Source organism: Xiphias gladius, chromosome 20, assembly GCF_016859285.1.
Source record: "Xiphias gladius isolate SHS-SW01 ecotype Sanya breed wild chromosome 20, ASM1685928v1, whole genome shotgun sequence".
NCBI classification, from domain to species: domain Eukaryota; kingdom Metazoa; phylum Chordata; class Actinopteri; order Istiophoriformes; family Xiphiidae; genus Xiphias; species Xiphias gladius.
The window spans coordinates 15,083,664-15,107,667 of NC_053419.1; the positions used below are offsets into that span (position 1 = coordinate 15,083,664).

The 24,004-nt window shown below is 38.6% G+C and overlaps 1 protein-coding gene across 1 annotated transcript in view; it reads right to left on the minus strand.

The window, feature by feature from the left end:
* Nucleotides 1-3,157: 3,157 nt before the first annotated feature.
* Nucleotides 3,158-24,004, minus strand: part of LOC120806183 (astrotactin-2-like) — a 249,816-nt gene continuing 228,969 nt past the window's right edge. The window contains exons 20-23 of the mRNA XM_040157035.1: nt 20,909-21,050; nt 9,920-10,020; nt 8,917-9,100; nt 3,158-4,964 (exon numbers count right to left, since the gene is read on the minus strand). Coding sequence (XP_040012969.1) covers nt 4,724-4,964; nt 8,917-9,100; nt 9,920-10,020; nt 20,909-21,050 — 668 coding nt within the window. The 3' untranslated portion in view covers nt 3,158-4,723. The remainder of the gene's footprint in view (nt 4,965-8,916; nt 9,101-9,919; nt 10,021-20,908; nt 21,051-24,004) is intronic.

Below are 24,004 nucleotides of genomic sequence, written 5' to 3' on the forward strand. Positions count from 1 at the left end.
CAGGCCTCTGGTTATAGAATGGTCCACTTATGTCTGTTTCCTTATCCCTCAATAAATAAAAAAGGTGAATTGTCCTTTTTTCTAAGTGGGAAGTACAAAAAAAAATGTATTTACATATTATGTGGATATCTAGTGGTATTACTGCGATGTTTCGTACCTGATTGCTCAACAAATATATTTTAAGATGTAAATAATAATATTATATGATGATTGTATTTGCAAACCATGTACTAACTGTTTGGGAGTAGCTCTTTGATTTTTATCATAACTATTATACAAAGAGATGAACCGTGAATATGTTGTGCATTGTGTCAAAGTATCACCTGCAAGGCAGAAAAAAAAAAACAACTAAAAAAAAAAAAGATCTGTGATGCTTTACCACACCACTCGCTGTCAGCATTTTTTTGTTCATAACTGCTTAGTACAAGCACTGTTGTCAGTTGTCTAAACCATGAATTTATCCATTGAGTCATAAATTATTTATTTGTTGTCAAGATGAATAAAATCATAATGGTCATTTCTGGGTCTTAGGAGTCTGTTGAAATTGATCCTCATAATCAAACTTGACTGATCTTTGTTATGCATTGAGAAGTTCATTGAAAATTTGTCTCAGTTGACGGGCACCAACCAACAGCTTTCATTTCTCCATACTGTATATTGTTGAGTCTTATCCCTATGCCTTTGTGTTTGCTGAGAATTTCACCAACACTGTAAAGGTAGCCATCAGACTCAGTAGTCCCTCCCTCCCTCCCTCTGATGGCCTCCTCTCTCTTTGGTTCTTACACAGTATGCACTTTTTCAGGCACATATACAACAGATTGGACTTTTATGTTTCAGTCAATGTTTCTCTCTGTTTTCACAGTTGCAATTATATATATTTTTGGTGCTCTGGTACATGGCAAAACATGTCTGATGTGTACTATATTTTCATAAGGAAGAGTCATAAAGATGAGTATCATGTTCATTTTGCTGTCATTTATTGTGTAGAAATAAAACACTGGTTAAAGTGAACATAAGCTGGAGGAGTGTGGTCAGTTCTTAAGAAGTTAGATTGATTTTTTTTCGTCATTGCTGAAATCATCCTGCATACGTGTGTCCAGGTTAATTTAGGAGCTGCTTCATATTGTATTTTTAACTCTTGAATGACTCTAAAGAGTATGTTTCTTCTGGAAGTCATTGAGGTACCAAAGATACATAGTGAGCCCTTTCAAAATAAAAAAAAAGTGCTGAGGTGGTTATAAAAGAGGAACTCATTCTTTAAGCCTCCATTGATACATTGGCATGGAAATGCGAGTGCTGTTCCTGGCACACCAATGACGTTAATGGCCTAATTTGTGAGAATGAACATCAAGCTACTGATTTTTAAAGTGCAGTTAATGTTGCATGACTGGAAAGAAACTGGATCTGAGCTTAAAGGAATAGTTTGTTGAGGGAGATGGAAAAAGAAAATGCTTCCCAGCAGCTCACATGCAGAGAGGCATAGCCACCTTCAGTTAATGATATAAATTAGAGTAATTCATAGGGGATAGCTGTCTGTTAGTTCGGTGAATGATTTCCCCCCTTCCCAGCTCAATGTAAATATTTTTAAGCTGGATCATGTTGTAAATTGGGTAAAACCTGGGAAATAACATGCATTGCAGTGCAACATACATTTGCTAACATAAAATATGATCACAGCCCTTTTCATCTGTGCCTCATTTTGCCATCATGCTAATTAATTCTGATCCAAATATTGCTGTGATATTGTGCAACTTCACTGTTGTGGTCTGTATCCCAGGGGCTTCTCTCCAGGGAGGTCTGTGTCAGTTCAGGCAGGACACATGAGGCATGCGCACCACATCAGCTGATCAAAACCATGTAAGATTAAATTTGACCACTTAACAAGACAGATCATTGAAGTCAACACCACATTGTTCTCTATGCCGTGACATGATGGTGTTGATGGCTGGAGCTGCTTATGCCTACCTACCTATGTTTCGCTTTATCACTGGAACACAGTCTGATTAAAAAAAGTTAAACTGCAGCTACTAAACCCAAAACCTTTAGTCTGGACCAAAGTGGTGGGCCAACCAACGTACTGACATTGATAAAACTCACTGACATCTTACCTTCAATATGGACCAATATAAACCCCCCTAGCTGAATGCATATATACATTATGTAGGAAGTATGACATGCGGGGAGGTTTTGCAAGATACAGTATTTTTCATCAAGCATCATCAGCTGTTGATGTATTAACACAAAAAGTTCACATTGTAGAATCACAAGACTCAAAACTTTCAGTTATAATTAACACTTGTGTGAAAAAAAAAAGTGAATATGTGCTTTAAAGTCATGAATACAATTGGTTTTGGATGTGGGTGTTCCGACATGTGTTAACACTTTCCAGTTGCGGCAACAACATCCCGTTCTTCGGTTTCTTCTGATATGAGGTAAAGCACCACAAGACGAGCACTCAAGATTACACAAGGAAGTGTGGGAGTATCAAGTACCAAAGTATCAAATGGGCTATTAACTAACACGCCGTGACAATTATTCAATCAGCTATTTTAAGATGTGCAATGACAGCGTGACTGTTATTATGTTGAAGTGGCTTGTTTGAGTCACATTTTGGTGTAGACTGAGTTTTTTTTTTTTTTTTTGGCTTCACTGGATGCAAACTGAAAGTTATGTATTTCTAAAGTAAAGTATTTTTTAAGTTAAAATGAATCAATACCATGGCGCACCAAAACTAACAGGTGGAAAATAACCAATATTATTCATGAAAATTGGGAAAGCTACACAGAAAATTTTCAGTAAATACTTGAGGAAAACATCTGCAGATGTGGTAAATTTTGGAATTAATTTTTTTTTTTTTGGGGGGGGGGGTTAAATTGTTTTTGCACTTTTGATGTCAAAATAGGTTTAAATAAATGCTCCACAGCTGTTCCAGTAAGAATGATTTTTTAACCTAAATCATTGTCGTCATTTGTAATGTAATAATTCCATTGTGGTGCTGAAAGAATAGTCTTCTGATTTTATATACATTTTTAATATTTCACATTCTTCAGAAAAGGACAATCAAAGCCACATAATAATACAGATGTCTTTTTTTTTTTTACAATTTAAAATTTACACTATAATAATTTATTATTACAATTCATATCACATGAGATGAAAACATTGAAAAAAAGGCATTGTTTATCCTCATTTAAACAATATCCATGGCTTTGAAGATATGACGTTGGCCTGAAAAACAAGATTAAAAAAGGACCACAGGTGATCCCTACAGTCACTGATTCTTCACAATTCAGTGTACAGTACCTCACATGGTTACAGTTGGTTTGACACAAACTGTTTGGCCACCTGAACATTTTCCTCAAAATTATCATGTTATTATACTGCCTGCCATATTTTCTAGGAGTGCACATAGATATGGGCAAATATCAAATTCGGCTTTTCAAAGATGCATTCGGCATATTCGGGTCTGAATAGCTCGTTACCATATTTTTACCACAATGTGACCGTAATGTCTAATAGTACCCTCTTATCTGTGTATTAGATATCTATTTTCAAGTTGCAGCACATGTCAACTGATGACTTCTGTCATGAGTCACATTCCATCAAAAAGTTGTAATTTATTAGATTACAGGCATTTTACAAGGGTTTGCGGAAATTATTGAATCTAGTTATAGCATCTTGTTTCATTTTTTCCCATATCTATACTGTTGGTGTCTTTAGTCACACACCAAAACCGCTCACATTATTTAAAGCATTCTCTTTACAAACTTCAGTGTGGCAAAAGCATTGTCTTTTTTGTTCTGGGTGCACAAATCTGTGTTCAGGTCAATTTCTTGCCTGTGAAGTAAATGTCCTTGAAATTAGTTACTGTATTTTCAATAGTATTTATTTTTGGGTACTCTAGTACTAAAAAGGGAGACGACAAGGGATTCTTAGGATTTCAGCACTGAAATCAGAGCTGAATTAAAAGTCTATGAATACTATGATGTTTGAATGTCATCCACTCTGTCTTTGCATAATTTCAACAGGCTGTCAGTGGCCTGTTTGTCAATCCTGTTACCACACAGAGCCTTGCTATTTCAACTGAATCTATCAAATGTAATACAAGACTAACTACATAGTTTCTCACTTACTGATTTTAAATTCATGAAGCAAAGATTTTTCTTTTTTTTTAATTAATGTGAACTTGAAAACAAGTAAGTGATTTTTAAATGGCTTTAACACATTTCAGTTTCTCCTTTCAAATGATGGTAGTAAAGGCAAATAAGTTATGCTATTGATTTTTCCTTTTTTTTTTTCTCTCTTTTAAGTGTTCCTGCCAGGTAAGCTTCAAAGCACCAAAAAGAAACTACAATATTACATTCAAAGTACTTACGCCAAATAGTTTTTCTCTTGGCTGAATGATATTTTACATGTTCAAACTGCAGTTTCTCATTGATATGTGCAATCACTGGCATTTTGCATTTGAGAAATATGCTCACTCCAGATTTTTTTTAAATCTTCTGTCTTATAATAAAAGTAGGCCACACAAAAATATGTTTTTTGGTAGCTTCCTCAACATGTCCAGTGAATTCTGAGGTTTTTTTTAAGTCTCTCCTGGTTTTCAAAATGCACCAGTCACTTAAGAAACACCTGCTGCAGAGTGGAGTGACGAAATACATCAATCAATGATGTCATTTTGCAGGAAAAAAAAAGACGCGCCGCTCATCTCCAAACTCATGTCTCATCGGAGTTTGGTGTTGCTGTATGTGTTACGCTGTACAGAAATGAGCTTTTCCATGCAGGTAGTGCGACTTTCGTGTAAAGAGCTTTGCCAGGTGTTACTGGGAGGTCGGCCCTCTTCGCTCAGTAGACAGTAGACATATGCCATGGTGTCAGTGCGGCTCTGAATGTGGGTGCTGCGCAAGAGGGACCGGCAGTAATGGCTAATCTTCTCCACCCTGCGAAGTATCAGGTTAGCTTTTCTATCAAAGGAGAAGACAGAAAATATCCAAGCTCAGCATAATTGCAAAAATGTTATTTACTTAATCCCATCACCTTTACATTCCCTCTTAAATTGAAGCAGACACCCAGCATTAAGACATGCAAATGCAGAAACAGATTAAATGTTCATCCTTCCTGAAATTGAACACAAGTGCAGGTTAGCACAAATTTGGGGCGCAAGCATGCATGAATGCAACAAATTATTTTAGCAATTTTGGTGACAATGGACACAAGCAGAATCCCTGTGCAATCTGAAAAAAGGTTAAGAACAGAATGATTCATTCAGTGATTTCTATAAGGTGTATACACACACACACACACAAACACACACACACACGCACGCAGACACAGACACCCAATAACCTAAACCTAATTCTAATCCTAACCCTAAAACCAAGTCTTAACCCTCAACAAGACTAGGTCAAAACCTACTATATGGCTGGACTGTGTATGGTCAATGTGCAAAACTGAGGACATAGTGGAAAACTTTTGTGGAACCGCTGTAAACAATTAAAACTTCAATGGAAATCAGCTAAAACCTTCTAAAAAAGTAGCTAAATGTTGATAGATGATGTACTATGGTAATTAGCGTAGTCATGATCTCATTGTGACGTATTTGCACTTTGCCTAGTGTTAGCCAATTTCAGCCCTTTATCTATTTGCTTCTCTCCTACTGTTTGTGCTCACATATACAGAAACTTAATACAGCTGAATTCCCAATAAAGCTGTTGTGATTTACATGTTTTTCTGTTTCTGTTGTCACACAATGGAACAAGTATGAAATAGATAAAATGATAACTTCTAGAGAGATCTAGAAGCTCATTCACATCTGCGTCACGCAGGTCAGTTGAGTGAGATGATGAGCCAAAAAGCACTCTCTACCGTGGAGACCTCAAGTTTTTACCCCACGATGACACGAGTCCCCATGGATCAGTGTGCATTCAGGTTAAAGTCCCTACTGGGATATAAGAAGAAAAGGCTGAAAAAGGCTAAGAACAGGATGAATCATTCAGTGATTTCTGTAAGGTACACACACACACACACACACACACACACACACACACACACACACACACACACACACACACACACACACAATATCTGGACCCGTGTGATACTGGACACAGCTCAACTCAAAAATTAGATGATGGATGGCACATGTTAGTCCTGCTGTTTTTTTGTTTTCAGGGATTTAAGGAACTCAAAAGCAAGTCCTTCATGCAACCTAAAAGCAGCTGTGAATTACAATATTGGCAAAATAACCCATTCATCTAGCAGATATAAAATCTGCCATACAGCATTACAATTGAATGAGCATTTAAATGTCTACTGGATGATACATTTACTTCAGTCATGATAATAATGAAATCATAAAGTAGTTTATAAAACTTTGGAGAGGTCTGTGTGTACTGCTGCTGAAAAGAGCACTGAAAATTGCTCTGTGTTTTTGATAAGGCATGTTTTCAGTGAAAAACACACACACACACACACACACACACACACACACACACACACACACACACACACACACACACACACACACACACACACACACACACACACCAAATTCATTCCAAATGGAGCACCTTAAAATTCACTGCACGACCTGATATATATAAACACAACCTCAGATGCACCAATCCAGCCACCTCATTGTGAGCAGGTTCATTTGGTGCCACAAAGTTAACAAATGCATTCAAACAAAGAAAAAGAAAGAAAAAGAAAATGAAATGTGGAACTGTGCTTTGATTTGCACCTCCTCTGGCTTCATGTCTGCATGAAAATACAGCTTTGAATGTTACCAGAATTCAAAGAATTGCAACTGTCTCTCTGCTGTCACTCCGATGGACTGCCAGTCTGGGTCAAAACCACCACATGCAATGGCATTATGAATTCCTGGGTACTGATTCTGTTGAACAATACACCAGAGGCAGCTTGTCTACAGTGAGTAAAACGAAGAATTTTGTCTCCAGGTCCAGAGTCTGGAGCTGCTGTTTATGACACGAAGGAGCCATATGTCAGGTCAGCTCACTTTAGAAAAGATGTCTCACAAACCACCACACATGCATCCATTCCATACTTGCAAAAAAGAAATACACCAGCAGTATAAGTATTAAAGGTTGTTTAGCTCATACGGATACCGAAATGAGGAAAACACACGCGGAGAAGGGCAAAATTCCATTTGTTTTGAAAAGCTGTGTCTGCTGAGCATCAACATCTGTCTTTAGTTAAGCAAGGAGTACAGACATCCTTTTCACTTATTTGCTGAAAAAAGGGGGGGAAACATTTTCTCATTTCCCTTAAATTCTTACATCTGAAACAACAGAATACCAAACACATAATCAAGGGAGGGTTGCAGGCACATGAGCTAGGGACAAATTAAACACATTAAATGTCATTCAAGATGACAAAGAAACTACTAAAAAAGAAAAAAAAGACAAATTTAAATATTATTTCTGCATAACCTTGCAACTACAGCAAGTAAGTCAAAGTAATTTACCAACTGAATCCTTAGTAATTGATTACAACACAAACAGCTTCAAGGGAGACTGATGTGTCGGAATAGAAAAAGAAAACTGCAGTACAAGAAAATAGTTGTATTTATAGTAAAGGTACAAACAACAACAACAACAACAAACATCATAGAACACCCAGAGAACAATACAATTATGAAAGGAGCTAGTACTTAGTTGAAACAATGCTGGGGGACATTTGGGGTCTCTTGGGATTCTCAGCTCCTGGAGGAGTGCTGACTGTGTTTACGTATTACTTGGCCATTCTGTTACCTTTTAAAAAAGGCACCACCAATAGAGACTGCTTGTAAATTACCCCAATGAGGCTCAACCCTGCCAACTTCAGGCAGTAAATAATCCGTGCTCGCTCATCCAAAAGCCACCCCCACCTCTTGCAACTGCCCACACACAAACACATACACAAACACACGATTCAACCACCCCCATCCCCATATTAAGTCCCAGCGGCCAACCCGTGCCTCCCAGCCCCCTTCACCAATCAGACAGAAGCATGATCTTCCTACAGACAAAAGTTATTCCACAATTATTATATTACATATGTCTTGAAAGGACTGCCTCCAGGCAGTGGGGGTGGACAGACCAATATACTTAGCCGTAATTGGACACACCAATACATGGACCAACCAAGGAAGTCGGTCCATCATTGATGTCAGACTTGTATACATTAATTTTTTTGTACTATACTTTTTCAAGAAAAAAAGTACTGTTTATCTCCCTCCCTTGATGTTTTGTTGTTTAGTAAGCTTCCCCTGGTCTCCATGGGGTCGTAATGTCTGTTCATATAACAATCTGGCTATGGGGGTGTCCTTGCCATGGGTGCGGGGATGTCAGGGTGGCACGGTGTGGACACGGAGGAACTTTTTTACGAGAAAGAAGAGGAAATGGAGTTGAAAGTTGAGTTAGTGCTAGCTGACTATCAAATTTAGTGTTTGGCTTGGCAGTCAAACACTGTTTTAGCATCACCATGGTAATGCGAGGAGCAACTGTAACCCCAGTGTTTTCACGGTGACCTTGCCCACTTGCTTTCCAGTAGAAGCACTTTGGAAGCGGGGGGGGGCTGGAATGGGGCAATTGTGCAACAGTGCTCCTGCTTAGAGTGGGTGCAGACAATGCCATGAGAAATAGCTAAATAGTCTTAATCTGGCAGCACCAGTTGAGACAGCTTTGACTTTTGTTATGTAAGAAACCTCAGGATCACTGTAATTGATCCTAAACAACACGTCATCAAATGAAAGGACAAGGAGACTCGTATAAGTAGTTGCAGACTGGGGAAAATAAGGAAATTTATAGACAAGAAAACAACTGTTACACATAAAAATCCTTGGACAACTAACTGTAAAAGTGGAAAATATTTGAAGCATTCTCTAAGACTGCATGAGAGTCTTCCAAATCTTCTCACCTGGGGCCCAACTCATCCTCACTACGCCACACAAAGTCTCCAAACTTCTCATAGTGGGAATTGTAGTGGTGCTGCACTCTGTATAGCAGGGGAGGAGGGATCTCCATCAGTGTGTTGTAGGCCATTTGCTGCTCCTTGCCACTGGTGTAGCCATTGTATAGGTTGTACACCTTGTCTGCAATCTCTGTGAGGAGGTAAGAGACAGAAGAGAGACAGAGAAATATAGAGAAGGGGGAAGGATTTAACTTAATCGAGGAAAGCAAATAAGCAGATGAAAGTGTACGACATCAATTTGACAGAGAACTTTAGAGATTTAGCATTTCCTCTCAATTAATTTGGTGGACTTGCTGCAGACAGATGAAATAGGAAGGAGCATAGGCCACGATATGCTGTATTTTAGTCCCTAATATAGGTCAAACTTCAAATACACTGGATCCTACACTTCCCATAATGCAACTTGATGGTGTCAAACCCTCCATGCCTGGATAAACTCCCAATGATTAGTACATTGAATTTGACACGTGAAATTGGTGGTCTGCTCCTTTACATTTTGCTACAGCTTGTTTCAATAACCACGATGTAATCATGAATGTGCACACTGAGAGTAGTTAAGAGTTACGATCGTAGAGAACTGTATGTGAATTCTGACCTCATTCCTGTAATTTTTCGTCCTAACGTTTTTTACCAAATTAGTTGAACGATGATGTGTTTTTTGAATTTATATGCATGTGCATTCGACTTGAAAAACACAGATAATTGGGGATAAAATGCTGGGGAAAACAGCATCATTTTGAGTTAGATGAAAGGATGTAATGTCAAAAATGTACATGTACATGAAATTTTCTTGATGGTAGAACACAGTGGATCATTTTAGATAATCACAGTTTAAACAATTAGGTATTGTAAGCGTTTTGTAATTATGTGAGGGGGGGAAGAGTTGTGCAAAAGATGGAAATAAAAAGTAAAACAAGGTACAGACATTAAAAGTCAAAGGTGAGAGTACCTTCAGCTCGGCTGTCATCCACCATTGGACAGGATGTCCGTACTGAGACAAAGCTTGATTCAGAGTGACTGCCTCGGCTATCCACTGCATTGAGAGTAAACCTAAAAAATACAGAAAATCAACAGAAGCAAGTTTATTATTTGTGACCGAGAGTGGCCAAAGTGAGCAGGAAATACTCAGAAAAAGCTTGAAAACCATTACCAGTGTACCCTTAAAGCTCCAACTACAAATGTTTAGTGCCAAAGCCAAACATAACTAATTCCTCACTGCATCTACTAGTAGAGTGCACAAAATAAGTCAACTGTCTTGACTGAGTGAAAGGGAGAAAAAGAAAGCTACAAAACATAGTATATGAATAAAAGAGAGAGGATAAAGAGAAGAGTAGAAAATAGAAACACTTATCATGATAAGTATTATCTTTAACATCCATAAAGATAAAAAACCAAAATGATCTCATGTGAACTTTTTAATACCACATTCTACAAAAACATGACAAAAAAAGTGAAAAAATGACCTTTATCACATGAAAAAAAGATAAATATATCCTGCGCTATCCAAACTCACATAGCCTTCTTGCTAAGCTCAGAGAGTTGGAGAAAAACATAGACTTTAGCTATGCTGACACAGCCTTTCAAATGTCTGCGATTTTGTAACCCCTTTCTTCAGCAGCGGCATATCAGGTTATTTGGCTACAGATAAATTCAAATAGTGTCATTTTTTATAGGTTTGAAGGATGACAAGCTTATAGAGATGGTGATCTTGCTTGGTGAGAATATATTTGCTCATATATGACCATGCACTGACATCACAAAGTTTTTTCAGAAAATGTCTCATGAACAAGGATCCAGGGGTTGTGGGATTTAATTATATCTGAACATGAGCACAGCCAGTACCACAACGGCAGAGGAGAAGTAAAGGGGCATCTGGCTTGACTCCAAGAACTCTATAAGGACAAAGTTCCCCTCTCTGAAAATGTCAAGCATCAAAATTTTTTGGGTTCCAGGACAGACTTCAGTCCCACTCTGGACCCCAATAAGATACCACAGTGAACAGTTCAAGACACTGCAATAGGAGATGAGACACAATGAGGAAATGAAACGCATCTCAAGTATTTTAGGGCCACACAGCTCAGAATACAAAACAAATGACCTTTACATGTCCTTTTGAAAATGCCAATCTGTGTACTTCTGAAAAAGAAAAAGTACATGGAGGAACTGGCCATACTGAATCCAAAAGGGGATCAGGATCGGCACAGATTAAGCCATCAATATCTTTGCAGCAGCAAGGAGAGAGAGGGTAGCTGTCGTGCTCATGAACGCACATGGCTATTTGCCGGTGCTGTCTTGATGATGGCTGAACTTTTAACTTGCAGCTGCAGAAAAACGTTGCAGGAGCTGCTTTTATTTGTTCTCTGAGTTCCCTGATTTATACACCTCTTAGCTAAACTTGCTATATTAACTGTGTCATATTACTAACCATTTTCCCTATTTTAAGCTACAACCGGCTTTATGTCCTTTTCCATGGAAAACATGGACATTTTGACATCAGATAAAGCACCGGCATGAATGATACAATGAAAGATGACTGAATTCCATTTTGCTACTTTGGTTTTAGGGCTCTGGTGTTGTGCATGCCGGCTCACTGTCGCACTGTCAGGACACTGGAATGGTTCGAAGCCATTGTTAACGTTGTTCGCACAAAGCACAGTAGTAACACCTGTGCTTTTCCTACAATGACAAGTCAAAATATCTGTTTTGAAAAAGGGCTTATTTGACTACATGATGAGATTAGAGTAGTTGGGTAACGGCAACCATGCATGGCTTTGGCATAGGGTGACGCAGAGGTAACTGTCTGAAAGCAGTCTTACAGCACAAGTTTGACATTTTGGGGAATATACTTCACTTTCTGGTGGAGAATTGGATGAGAAGATGGATACCACTCTTATGTGCATACAGTAAATATGAAGCTACAGTGAGCAGGCAGTTAGCTTACCACAAAGACTGGAAGCAGGGGGGAAACACCTACCTTGGCTCTGTTCAATGTTAACGAAATCTGCCTAGGACCATTTATACAAAACGCTGGTCTATTTCTTAGCTTAGAGCAATTGCCGGGCAACCAGTGGATACTCCAAGAAGTTACTGTGCCTAGCCAAGAAATAGTCCAACACATAACCCCCTTGCAAAACGATGATTTGTTGATTTTACACTTTGGTTTCTGCACGGACTAAAACAACAAGATATAATGTGATAATTTATAGTTGCTGGCTTTAGTTACTTTTGGAAAGTGCCAATTTAGCAGTTTCCACTCCTTTAGTTAAGCTAAACTAACCAGCTGCTGTATACAGTTTAGAATTACAGACAATGTTGTAGTAGCCTATAAAAAACCTCAAGGAAAATACTTGGCTTTACCTTTTTTTAAATCCATTACAGTATTTACAGTACCCAGAACAAAAAAATGCAGTCCCTGCACACCAGTGTTAGCCACACACACAGGTGATTTTAATTATTTTGGCAAATTAGACCCTTCTCAGGACTGTATGGGCGTATACACATCTCCCTCACTCTGTTAGATTTGTTTCACTTGTTAGGGCCGCACAAGTTACACCTTAATCAACCTTATTAGTACATGTAGTCTGGTCTAGCATATCCCTGCCCACCTTCAACATGAGCAGAAGTCTCACCAGAATAACTGAAAACAAAAGTTGTGTGGGCTTGCAGGACCTTTCATGAAAACTGTAAATACATGTTTGATCTAATTTATGTACAGTGCTATTGATGCTGCTTTACAGTAGCAGACTGCACAATGTAAACAGTGTTACTTTAGTGTCATTTCACATTTTCAAACCCTTTTCACTATTACTTCAGATTCAAAGTTGTATGTTCAATGTAACAGTGAAATGAATTGTGCTATAAATAATGCATAGTTGTGGTGGATATTGTTTTTTTATTCAAGATTTTGTAAGAAAAAAGTAAAGAGAAATATAGAGAAGAAATAAAATAAATATCCTTTGGTCCACATGCACTGTTTTTCTTACTGCAGGGGAAGTTTTGAAAAAGTGAATTAAGTATTGAGAAATGTTTGTAACTAGTTATGAAAAACTGTAAGCTTTCAGAGGTATTTCCACAGTTACCACTGTAAAAACAGAATGCCAAAAAGGAAACCACACAACACAACGAGACAAAATGAACTACTCAGATTGCATTCCAATGCTAAATACTTCTAGAAATACATGAAAATAACAAAAATTAGGATATCATTGTTTTACAAAAGTTGCTTTTCTTCCTAAACCCATTTGTCTTTTTAAAAAAAATGTAATGTCATTTGAGAGTTGTCAAATGATTGTTTTGTTTGTAATGTGACCCGTTTGAGCATTGCTCACATAGTTTGTCTGATCTTGTTATTCGCCAGGGTGGATGCGGTATTCCCCAAGAACCTCACAAAAGACGCACGGGCCTCGCTGGCTCCTCTGCCCAAAACAACAATGCCGGCATCTAACAGTCACACTGTTTAAATTATGTGGCCACATACCGTGCAGAGGGATTCAATGAGGTGGGAGAGGGGAGGGGAGTTTTATCAAGGCAATTTGTTAAAAGTTTTGTTTCGGACCCAGGATGTGAGCTTGCTAGATTTTCATTGCCATTTTTGGTTGTTTAAATGGTTGGCATCAATGACAGGTACTGTTTCCCCTGTCACAGCCCCTACAGCAATTACAAGATTGCTATGTACAGTAAGCCTCTCGGAGAGTCAACTTTGGCGATCTTAGTTTTGTTTGGGTAAAAGATGGATAACACACTTATCATGCAAGGAAATCTGACATTTTACAGAAAATGTATGAGAAATGTTACAATTTTTCGATCACGGTTATATGAAAAGGAACCGTGGCCAGAGGTGCAGTCCTTCACACTGTTATGGATCTCATTCATGGACACTGATAGTAGCAGTTATGGGGGCTGGATGGAGAGAGTGTTGTGTCTGAGCTCAGTACAGGCACTCAGTGATGATAAAGATCGCCTGGGAGAGTAAAGGAACAAGCCACCGTCTGGCCTGCCACGAGAAAGTCAAGACATCAAGTAAGGGAATTGGCAAGACAGACACACACACACACACTTTCCTTTATCTCTATTTTTCCATCTACATTGCTTGCATATAGCTCAACTCTGTCTATCCCCTCTCTCTAATTCCCTGTCTCTCACTTCTATTCCAAGGCTGTCTGGCTGCACATGGATCTTTTGGAAGCGGCTTGGTTTTGTCCATGTGCCATAGTTTTGAAAGCTCAGCAAACAATGAAGTGGACAAATGGCAGATTAATGTTTGTGTAAATTAACAATGTTGCCATTAAAGTAACCATTGTCCTCTAATTTAATGAGACAGTGGAGAGATGGCAGAACAAGAGATGACAAGACAGAAAGCTCGGAGACAGACAGAGCAAGAGAGGAGGAATGAGAGAAAGAGAGGGTGAGAGAGGATCAATTAGGGCAGTATTTTTGGCATACGGAGAGAAGCCAGGGCAGTAGGGGGATGCCTTTTCCATGACATCAGCGTTTGGACACAGGTTGAGCCAGTCCACAGTCCATTCAAAGCCACATATAGAATTGTTTCTCACTGCCTGGAGAATTGATGGCAGCTTACAGTATCTGATGACTTTGAAATCCTCGGATCTAAGTGGCATCACACTGGTGCAACAGGCCTAAATAAAATTGCCTTGTCATTCATTGTAAATCAGAAAAATTAGCTCAGCTCTGAATGATCCCACTGGCAGATCAGCAGGACTACATAGTCCAAAGTAATAATGACGATACCCCATTAAAAGTCATTCAGTTTTAAATACCAGATATTTCTGGAAACTGGAGTATTCAGAAAACCGATAGGACCATCATCTTAACGATACTTCGAATGGTATTTCGCAGAGTCGAAGGAGATCATCATGTTGGGTGAACAGTATCAGGATGTGCTGCCATGATTGCCCGTTTTTATGCATATAAAGCTACAAAACAACATTCAAATGATGCAATGCACAAGTGAAATATCCATACATTAAAATAAATGGACTCTGTTACGACAACGCATAGGTAGATAGTTGTGTCTGACTGTTGTAGAGTATTGAAAAAGTATGGCAAGACTTCTTTTGCTGAGACTGACGGACAATGAATAATAATCCACATCCCTCAAGTTTTTTGGTTTAATTTCTGTGCTTACCTAAATGACCTCAAACCGAACTAGCATTAGAGTGAGGGAGATGTCAATCAATCCCGCTTCGTAAATGCCCACACAGTCCTGAAAAGAGCGCCGATAGAGCAGCACAAGAGAAAACATGCAGGTGGACAGTGAAGCTTTAATTCCCCTAGATGCAACAACACATAATTTCTGAAGTTCTACCAGTGCTGTGCAAGAATATATTACAACTGGCCTTATGACAGCCTTGTTCATTTGTTTAAAATGTTTTCAACTCCTACACAGATACTTTTGTGAAATCACATCTGCACTTTGGAGTGAGGAAAATAGCTTGCTGGTATGCTGGTGGGGAAAAGTGATGCGTGGCCTGGCTTGAGACTGATTAACACTGGCTAAGGTTAAGCCATACAGAAAAAAGACATGCAGGAGATGGTTGAATCTTAACCGGTAAAAGGCTGCTAACACACCAATAACAGAGAGCAATACAAGAGAAACAAAATGAAATAAAGCTAGCAAAAACATGACAAAGACAAACTGGGTGCTGAGAGACACGGCCTTAAATAGTCTAGAGCAATTACAAGCAGCTGAGGAGCAATCAGGAAGATGCAGGGCAGCTGGGACTGAGACAATTCAGGGAAGATTCAGGGTCTGACAGGTGATGCAGACAGCCAAGGTGTGATTCTTGCACTGTATACAGTATAACAAACTGTCATTAAAAACCCACCTATAATATTACAGAAGCTTTTATTACAGAACTATTGGCTTTTTAAACAAAATGTAATTTGGCCTGTTACTAGTTGTATATGCAGCAGGTTGGTTCTCTAATTTCTGACTTTTTTTTTGCTGTTTTCTATAGCAAGTTTTGGTGACGATAACAACAGTTATGCTGACGTTAATCTGTGTACTTGTGTACTCTTATGTATTTCTTGTTGTTTTTATTCCTTGCTGTACTTTTCTGTATTTCTTATTCATTGGCCGCCGTCTCCTCTTACCTGTCTTGATGCACAAAATCGACATTAACATAAAAGTTTGTGGTTGGTGAACGGTGCTGAAAGTTTGATAATGTATAATAATATCTACAGTGTTATTCTCTAAAGGAAGCAAATTTGGCTTAGCACAAGCTGTTTTAACATCTGACTTTTTGGCATCAACATTAAATCCAGTAGATTGGTAAATGCTGATTATTTTCTAAAAACTCAACTTGAAATGAGGTGTGTAACTTTTTATAGAGCAAAAGGCATTTTAGTTTGCAGGGGGAACATTAGGGCCATAGCAGCCTTGGTAATGATCAAGTGTAAAGCCAATACCAGTAGAGGTCTTATCAGGCCCTTGATTAAGACAAGCAGAGTTGGCTGCAAACAGATGTGCCCTCAGACGTAATTCCGACGTAAATTCTGCTCTTATCAGGGAAAAACAACACTGTGGAGAATGCCTAAACAAAGATAACACTGCTACAAAGTTAGAAATGAGGCTCTTGTTGCAGGTTTTTGTTAGTGGGAGCCTGACTTCTACAGATTAACTTAATAGTTACTCCCCCACTATTATTCATCCACTGTCAAAGCCTTTAGGAAACTCAAGATCATGAATTTTTAACTAAACAGAGGGTAATTGTCTTGCTGGCATTTCTATCAGCTTCCATAAATGTCATCAGTGACTGTTGACTGCTTTCCTGCTCTTTTATTACATTTATTTTATCATCTTTATTTCCTTGTTTAAATGGTCAGTTCTGAACAGTTGTGAATTACTGCGTCTCAGACAGGGAAATCTTTCCAAATAGGGACTACTCTGCTGGTCCCTGGGTCATACCATTTATGGGAAATTGACAGGTGCATTAGCTGGTGACCACAACCTATAATGCTAATGTTAAATTGATTAAAAGAAAACACATGGCACATATTTTACTGTTATTGTTTTGTCATTTGGAGACATTAATATTAAATAGCTTGTTTTTGTTGCTATATTAATCCATCCATCACCTTCCCTTAGGTGTAAATACACATACACATCCACATCCACATCCACATAAACAGTAATGTAAGGGCCTTTTTATGGATGTAGCATAACGTCCTTCTACTACCTGTATTCCTGCTCTGTTAGTGTTTGACTCAACTAAACAAACTTTCCTTTTGGTCAATCATTGGGTTAAATGTGGCAGGGATATTTACTTTGTCTTCTTGATTTCATTTACATTTAATGGAAATGCCCCTACCATGCTGGCATTTTGACTCCCATTAGAAAAAAAACATATTAAACTATTGCAGCTTTGAAGTTGTAACTTTGACTGGTACATCACATGTATACCTACATATAGATTAGGGAAAGTATAACTCTACATCAGGTTTCCCATAGCTTTATATCCTGGCTGTTCCTTTTAGAGGAGCAACATGGAGGTTCCCAAAACAAACCAAGGCCGCGAAATAACAAGATCATTATAAACATATAAGTCCCTTAACAAAACCTGAGAAGACAGCAAAAAGCTGAAAAGACAGCATGTTTCATGCGTCCAGTGACAGCCACAACAACATCTGTCTGGTTCATCACTTATTGCTGCTCTTGCAACTTTATTTCAAGATATTTGCCTAAATTCAAAGATAAATGTATTTCTAATCTGAAACGTCCCTCTAAACAGCCTACCACACACTGATTGTTCATTGCAGCTCAACCCAATAAAAAAGTAGCATAATTAATGCTATCAATTTTTTCAATTGTTGACACTGTGTCAGAGACATGCTGAGTCAGCTCTATGGTAATTTTTAAGGCTGTGGTTTAATAATAATAAAAATATTAAAAACATGTTTCATTTTAATGCTGTCTAGTACAACACTAACCCACCATGCAGTCTCAAAAAGCTAGCAAAGAATTGAGACTGCTACTTAAGTAGTATTCTCAACAAAAACTCAACATTTTAAGTTATGTAATATCTTCTGCAGGGAAATTGAGCGGCATTACTGCTATGTATTTTATTCTTGGTTGCTCACTGTATATTACTGTACATATCCCATTGTAAAAATATATGAATTTATAAGGGCATGAACAGATTTGTGGGCTACCACAAGTTGATGAGCATGACCATCACTGGTAGGGCCACTGATGAAGCATTTAAGAAGTTGCCTGCCCATCAGTTTGCCTTAATGTTTTAAAATTCATTATTTGTTAGGGTGATGACCATTATGCCTATGACTGCATGTAATGACCTCAGGCAAAGTCTGTCTGTTAGCTAAATGTCCCCGAAAATCTACACAGACAGAGTAGTCAATTTGTTCTTTAGGTTTAAAAATATGGCCTCTCATCTTTCTGTATTCACTGAAACCATGTTCTCCTCTGACCAAATATAAAATAAAAGAACCAAAGCATCTCCCACTTCCACCACATTGAGAGCAAGTATCTTCCCCGATTAACTTGAACCAGCTGTTGTTCAGGAGCAGGTAACAAACTTAATCCCCTGAAGCAAAATAACGTTTGCAGTGGGAATTGTAGACAACCAGGGGAGGATGTGTTATTGCTTATATTTGCCCAGTCATTGTTGTTTGGGAAAGATGCTTACATGGCCACAACTTTAATGTTAAATGAAATGAATTATCTTTATATTTAATGGGAAACACTGAACTCATAAAAATTGTGGTCAGAAAAAGGTCAAGTCAATTGGGTTGCAATGAATTGTGAGCAGAGACCAAGAGCAATGTCACTGAATACTGAAGTTGAGCAGGAAATGCAAAATAGAGGATTGTGCAGCCTTGGCGAAGTTATGTGCTCTCTGATTACTTTCTAGCTTTGATAATAGAAAATGTTGAGAAACTTTTCAGATCTGCATCAACATACACAGACAAGCATGGGATACAATCTGCCAGAGCTTTTCCATATGCAGCAGGTCCTGAGAAAATGAGATTCTTCAAAAAGCCCTATTATGCAATGAAAAAAAGAAAAAGATCCTTGACTCAAACTTTGATCCAAACTCAAAAACTCATCACTTGACGTTTGGCTGATGACCAATATTGTCATACCCTTGTTAATAGAGCACACCCTCTGATCTCCTTGTATCAAAAAATGTGAACCACCTCACCCTCTGCCGGTTCATAGACATTGTCCACGACCTCCACATGACCCTGATGAAATGTATTAACTGAGTCTGCCAAAACATAATTTTAGCATTTCAGGGAAAATTTCAACTTGCTACTGCACCTTGCCTACCTCCACCAAAAAAGACTTCCTTTGGATTCTCAAACTCTGCCCACTTTGAGTTCCTCAAAGTCAAGGTCAGTAGTTCTCCTCCTCTGAAAAAAGCTTTGGTTAGGCCCTGCCTCCGCTTTCTGAATTGTGTCATGGTTTGCAACAACCTTTATGAGGCCAGACAAAAGTCCCTCTCTAGGGCTTCCCCAAACTCCTTCAACACATTTACTTCTATGACCACAGAAGCTGCAGTACTCCAGGGCCTCCTAAAACCTGACCACTGTGAAGGAGTACCCTGGGCTAACCAAGTTGTAGGTTTCGATACGAATACAGAGGCAAGCCTTGATCTTTAGAAATAATGTTCTTGTACCAGATACACTTGTACACAACATGATGCTTGAACATGATTGTTTGTCATGAAGACTTCCTGACTAGCCCAGAAGTCCAATGACAAAACACCACATCGTTCCGATCAAGTACAAATCAGGCAGGCTGTTCCTCCCAGTCTGCCCCCTCTAGGTTTCTCTCTCACCTGGACATCAAACCCAGATACTTCAAGAAAGCTGGATACACTCCTATGGGGTGGTTCATACTCTGTCAGGGCTAGTTTGCAGGACGTGTTGTCTGACCACATCAGAAATCAAAAGTGGGTATACCTGATGAAATGGCCAGACTCAAAGGTGGGGAAAAATACGAATAAAGCAAACAAACACGCAGCGTTGTTTTTTTTCCCTCACCACAACAGTGATCACATCGAGCTGACTCTCTTGTTCTCAATGAGAAAAGGGCTCCCGCCAAGCACCTTCCATGCTGGCAAATCAGGAAAAGGACATAGTCTACCTACACCTACCCAGTAGTTTAATTCTACTTCTGTGAATAGAGGTGAGCCAAATTATACAGTGTATATGTAGTTAGTAGTGTACTACTGGTCTTCCTCTTGCACTTGCTTCCCCACCATCTGAATCAGAAAGGTGACATTCCACTTCCTAAAAGCCATTTTTTGTAGTCAGTGGTCAATTTACCTAGACTGGCAATTCACAAAAGTCCTATATCGAAAGTTATGGGCAGCGGACCGCCTGGTGGTGGTCCCATGTTCCTTGTTCTAGCTGAGCCTGATCAGACCCCATGGGTTCATGTCCAGCCAACAACATTAGCATGAAACCTCTCCTGGCTCCAAGATGGGACCCCAGTTTCCCTTTTATGGGGAAGGATGCTCTTTTTTGAAGATGGTGATGTCTAAAAGTCTTAGTCTAGCCCCTTACCTGGGACCAGTGTGCCTTGGTAGTCCCTACCAGGAGCTCCCCGACACAGCTCCCAGGGGCACACAAAACCCCCCACCATGATCAGATCACAATTTTGTTGGTAAACTGTTCAAGCTTCTAATATAAATAGTATACAGCTTCATTAACATCCAAATTTCAAAGGAAATATTTCCATTAATTTTAATAAACATGTTTTCTATGAATCCTTACACCCACAGAGATCTGGAAATATTTAGGGACTTTTCATACTTTACAGACCTTGAAAAACTTTTTGCACTAGCTACAACGGGACACAATGTATGTTTATTACGGTGAAGAAACAAAAAGCCACAACAGACCACTTACTCAATTGATTCAGAAAACTTTGCAAGGGCATCAGCACACTTACTTGTAGAGACTGTCGGGTTCCAGGCACTTGAAGACCACTGAATATAGCACAGAGTGAGGATGGTCTCCACTTCTCCTCCCGGCAACAACACAGGATGAACCCAAACCGGAAAACAGATCATCCATTAAGCTCAGAACCTCACCTGGTAGAGAGGAGAAATTGGAAGGAAAGAGGAAAGGGTTGAAATGAAGTACGAAAGAAACAAAGAAAATCTTGTCACTTTGCAAATGTTATTTGTACTGTTTTGCCATCTGTCATACTTTTTGCCAAAAAGAGGGAAAAAAGGCAAACTTATCTTTCAACAATATCTTTCATCTATTGTTCTTCGTTAAACGAAACAATGCCATGTTATGGTTCCACCACATGTTTCAACACGAGGAAACAATGGTTCACAACATGAGCTTGATCATGAATGAATTTCAACATTTTGGAAAGCAGCTCTTTCCTTATCAATGATTGTGCCATTTGACTCTGGTGTTGTGAGTTTCACCTCTGCCTGGTCCAGTGGGACCCATTTCACTAGCACCAAGCCCTAGGCTAAATTAAATATGACATTTTACTGGCAGCAACCCATGCACGCTACATTATAGAACTGTAAGAAAACAGAATTTCTTTCCTTTATGGGCACATGGTACCGTTACAATTTTATCTCACTGAGCACCCTTGTGTCTCACAAAACACTACTTCAGAAGTTGTGAAATATCTTTCATGTCAGCTTACGGGAAAGGCAAACGACACACACTTGTTCATGTAGATACACACATACATGCCGCCAGTTTCCAGTGCTCATGGGGGTGATGGAAAAAAAGAGGGAGCTGTCAGAATAGTTTAAAAGCTCACAAATGGTTGGATTTCCAACTATTTCTACACGAACTAAAGGGCAGCTTAGTTTTAGCTTATGATACACGGGCCAACTTATAAACACAGGGAGTAAGTCTAGCTGGTAGGGCACAAGGGGATGGTAAGAAAAGGTTGCAGAAGAGAGGAAAAAGAACTGCACAAATGAAGGATTTGACCTTTTCACAGAAAGAGCTCTGTGTATAGGAGGTTTCCCCAAACACATTCCTGCACTGTTGCGGTGTTGCTCTTTCGAAGGTTTTACCTTTTTAAACATGAATCTCATGTTTTAAAAACTCATTTAATCTGTTGTTAAAACTAACTTAGGTCTGCAAAAGAAGTTGTCAATATCAACTGTTGGGTTTGTCAACAGGAAGAAGCCAGAAAAAAGACATTATGTCCAATTTTCAACATATTAACAATGTCCATATTGTTTTACTATTTCTAAACTTAAACATACGCAGTAGAGCAACCGAACTGTCTTCCAGTTCAGTACTGGAATTTAAACATTTCACATTCATTGCAGTTTTTCAACATAATTATTTATGGAACAGATCTGCACGTCATTTGTTTGCCTTCTAAATGTTTACTCTGTTCTTTTTGACATAAGTTTCTATCAGTTTAAAGACATCTACCTAACATTGGTGCCATATGCTTTGTGTTGGCTATTAACAGTGATAAGGAAGATTTTCAGCTGGTACTATATACAGTATAACCCTGTCGCCTAGAAATTATCTATACACTACTAACTTGCAACGGCAAAAATCATTTTGGAAAACGTAATGCTGCCCTATTTATGTTTTTTACCAACATATTGAGGGAACATTTTTAATGAATGTATCTGTAAAACATTTCATGACAACAAATTTAATTTGTTTTTCTTACAATCTGAGCTTGTAACAGCTGACACATGATGGTTATGTTAAGGCAACTCAAAGCACTTGGTTAAGATTAGGGAAAGATTGTGGTTTTGGTTAAATTTTTGGAAAAGTCAATGCCAACTTAAAGCACACGATGGGGCATGTTTAATTTTTCAATATTTAACCAAAACCACATTTTTTCCTAACCTTGACCAAAGTGTTTTTGTAGCCCAAACATAACCACACACGGAACTCAGGATGTGAAACCCAGTCACCAGTTTCAATGTCCAGCACTGTATACTGTATGCACACCATTTCAACTGTAGCATCGAACAACCGTGTGTCTCTTTTTCATATGTTTGCCAGTCAGCCAGTTTACAAGCATGGTATAGGTACTCTGTCTGCCAGCACATTAGGACATCAGTATCAGGAATCTTTTTTTGCTACTTGATCCGCATGGGCTTGAATTGTATAACCATAATTAACCTGTCAGAGATGTGTGTGGTCGAAGCCTTGCAGGTGTAAAGCAGCATGGAGAGTACAAATGCCACATACAACTTTAGCTCTGTAGTAATCTGTAGCATTGTCTCTATGATTTTTTGACATTTGTAACAGCTATTGTGCTGTTAACTGTCACATTGATATTTACTTGTTTGGAAATTTTGTTGCCGAGGTACATTACATTTTCTTTACTGACAAAGGGTTTTCCTGAAAAGGGTTAATAAATAACTTTTATCTTCTTCATAATAATTTTAAGACCAAAATTACACATGCTACAGAGATGAATAATATTTGAATTTTGTGCTCTTTACCAACATTGAGGGCACAATTGTCTGTAAAGATATGATCATACACAACAGTTTCTGACTTTTATATGATACATACAAAATAGAGAGGACTGCTGTGAAAAAAAAAGATACACAATACTCAATTCTGTTGCCTTTGCAAGGGAGATATAATAATAATGAATTTTGCGACTAATTATCAACTTTTATGTGCAAGGAAACATGAGAAATGAAATAAAGTGGTATTCAAGTAGCTTATAGCTATAGGCTATAAGCTACTTGAATTTTTTTTTCCCCCTTTCTGAAAACCAAGGGCAACACAGAGGTGTTCCGTTCTCTTGTTTTTCTTGCAATTAGTGTATTTAGTGGGCTAAGCATGTCAACACACCAAAATTTGGTGGAGCAATAAATTATGCCTAGCAGACCACTTTATCTTTTGCAGAAATAATTGGTAATGATCTATTAAGGATTGATCATTGACCTGATTCAGCCTGTGTTCATGATGCCTTTCAAGGCTATTCCCCCACCTTTTTATTGCAAGCAACTATGAGAGGAATGCCCACTGAATGCCAGATTTCTGCTACTCCATAATGGCTAAAAGTAGAAAGAGACAG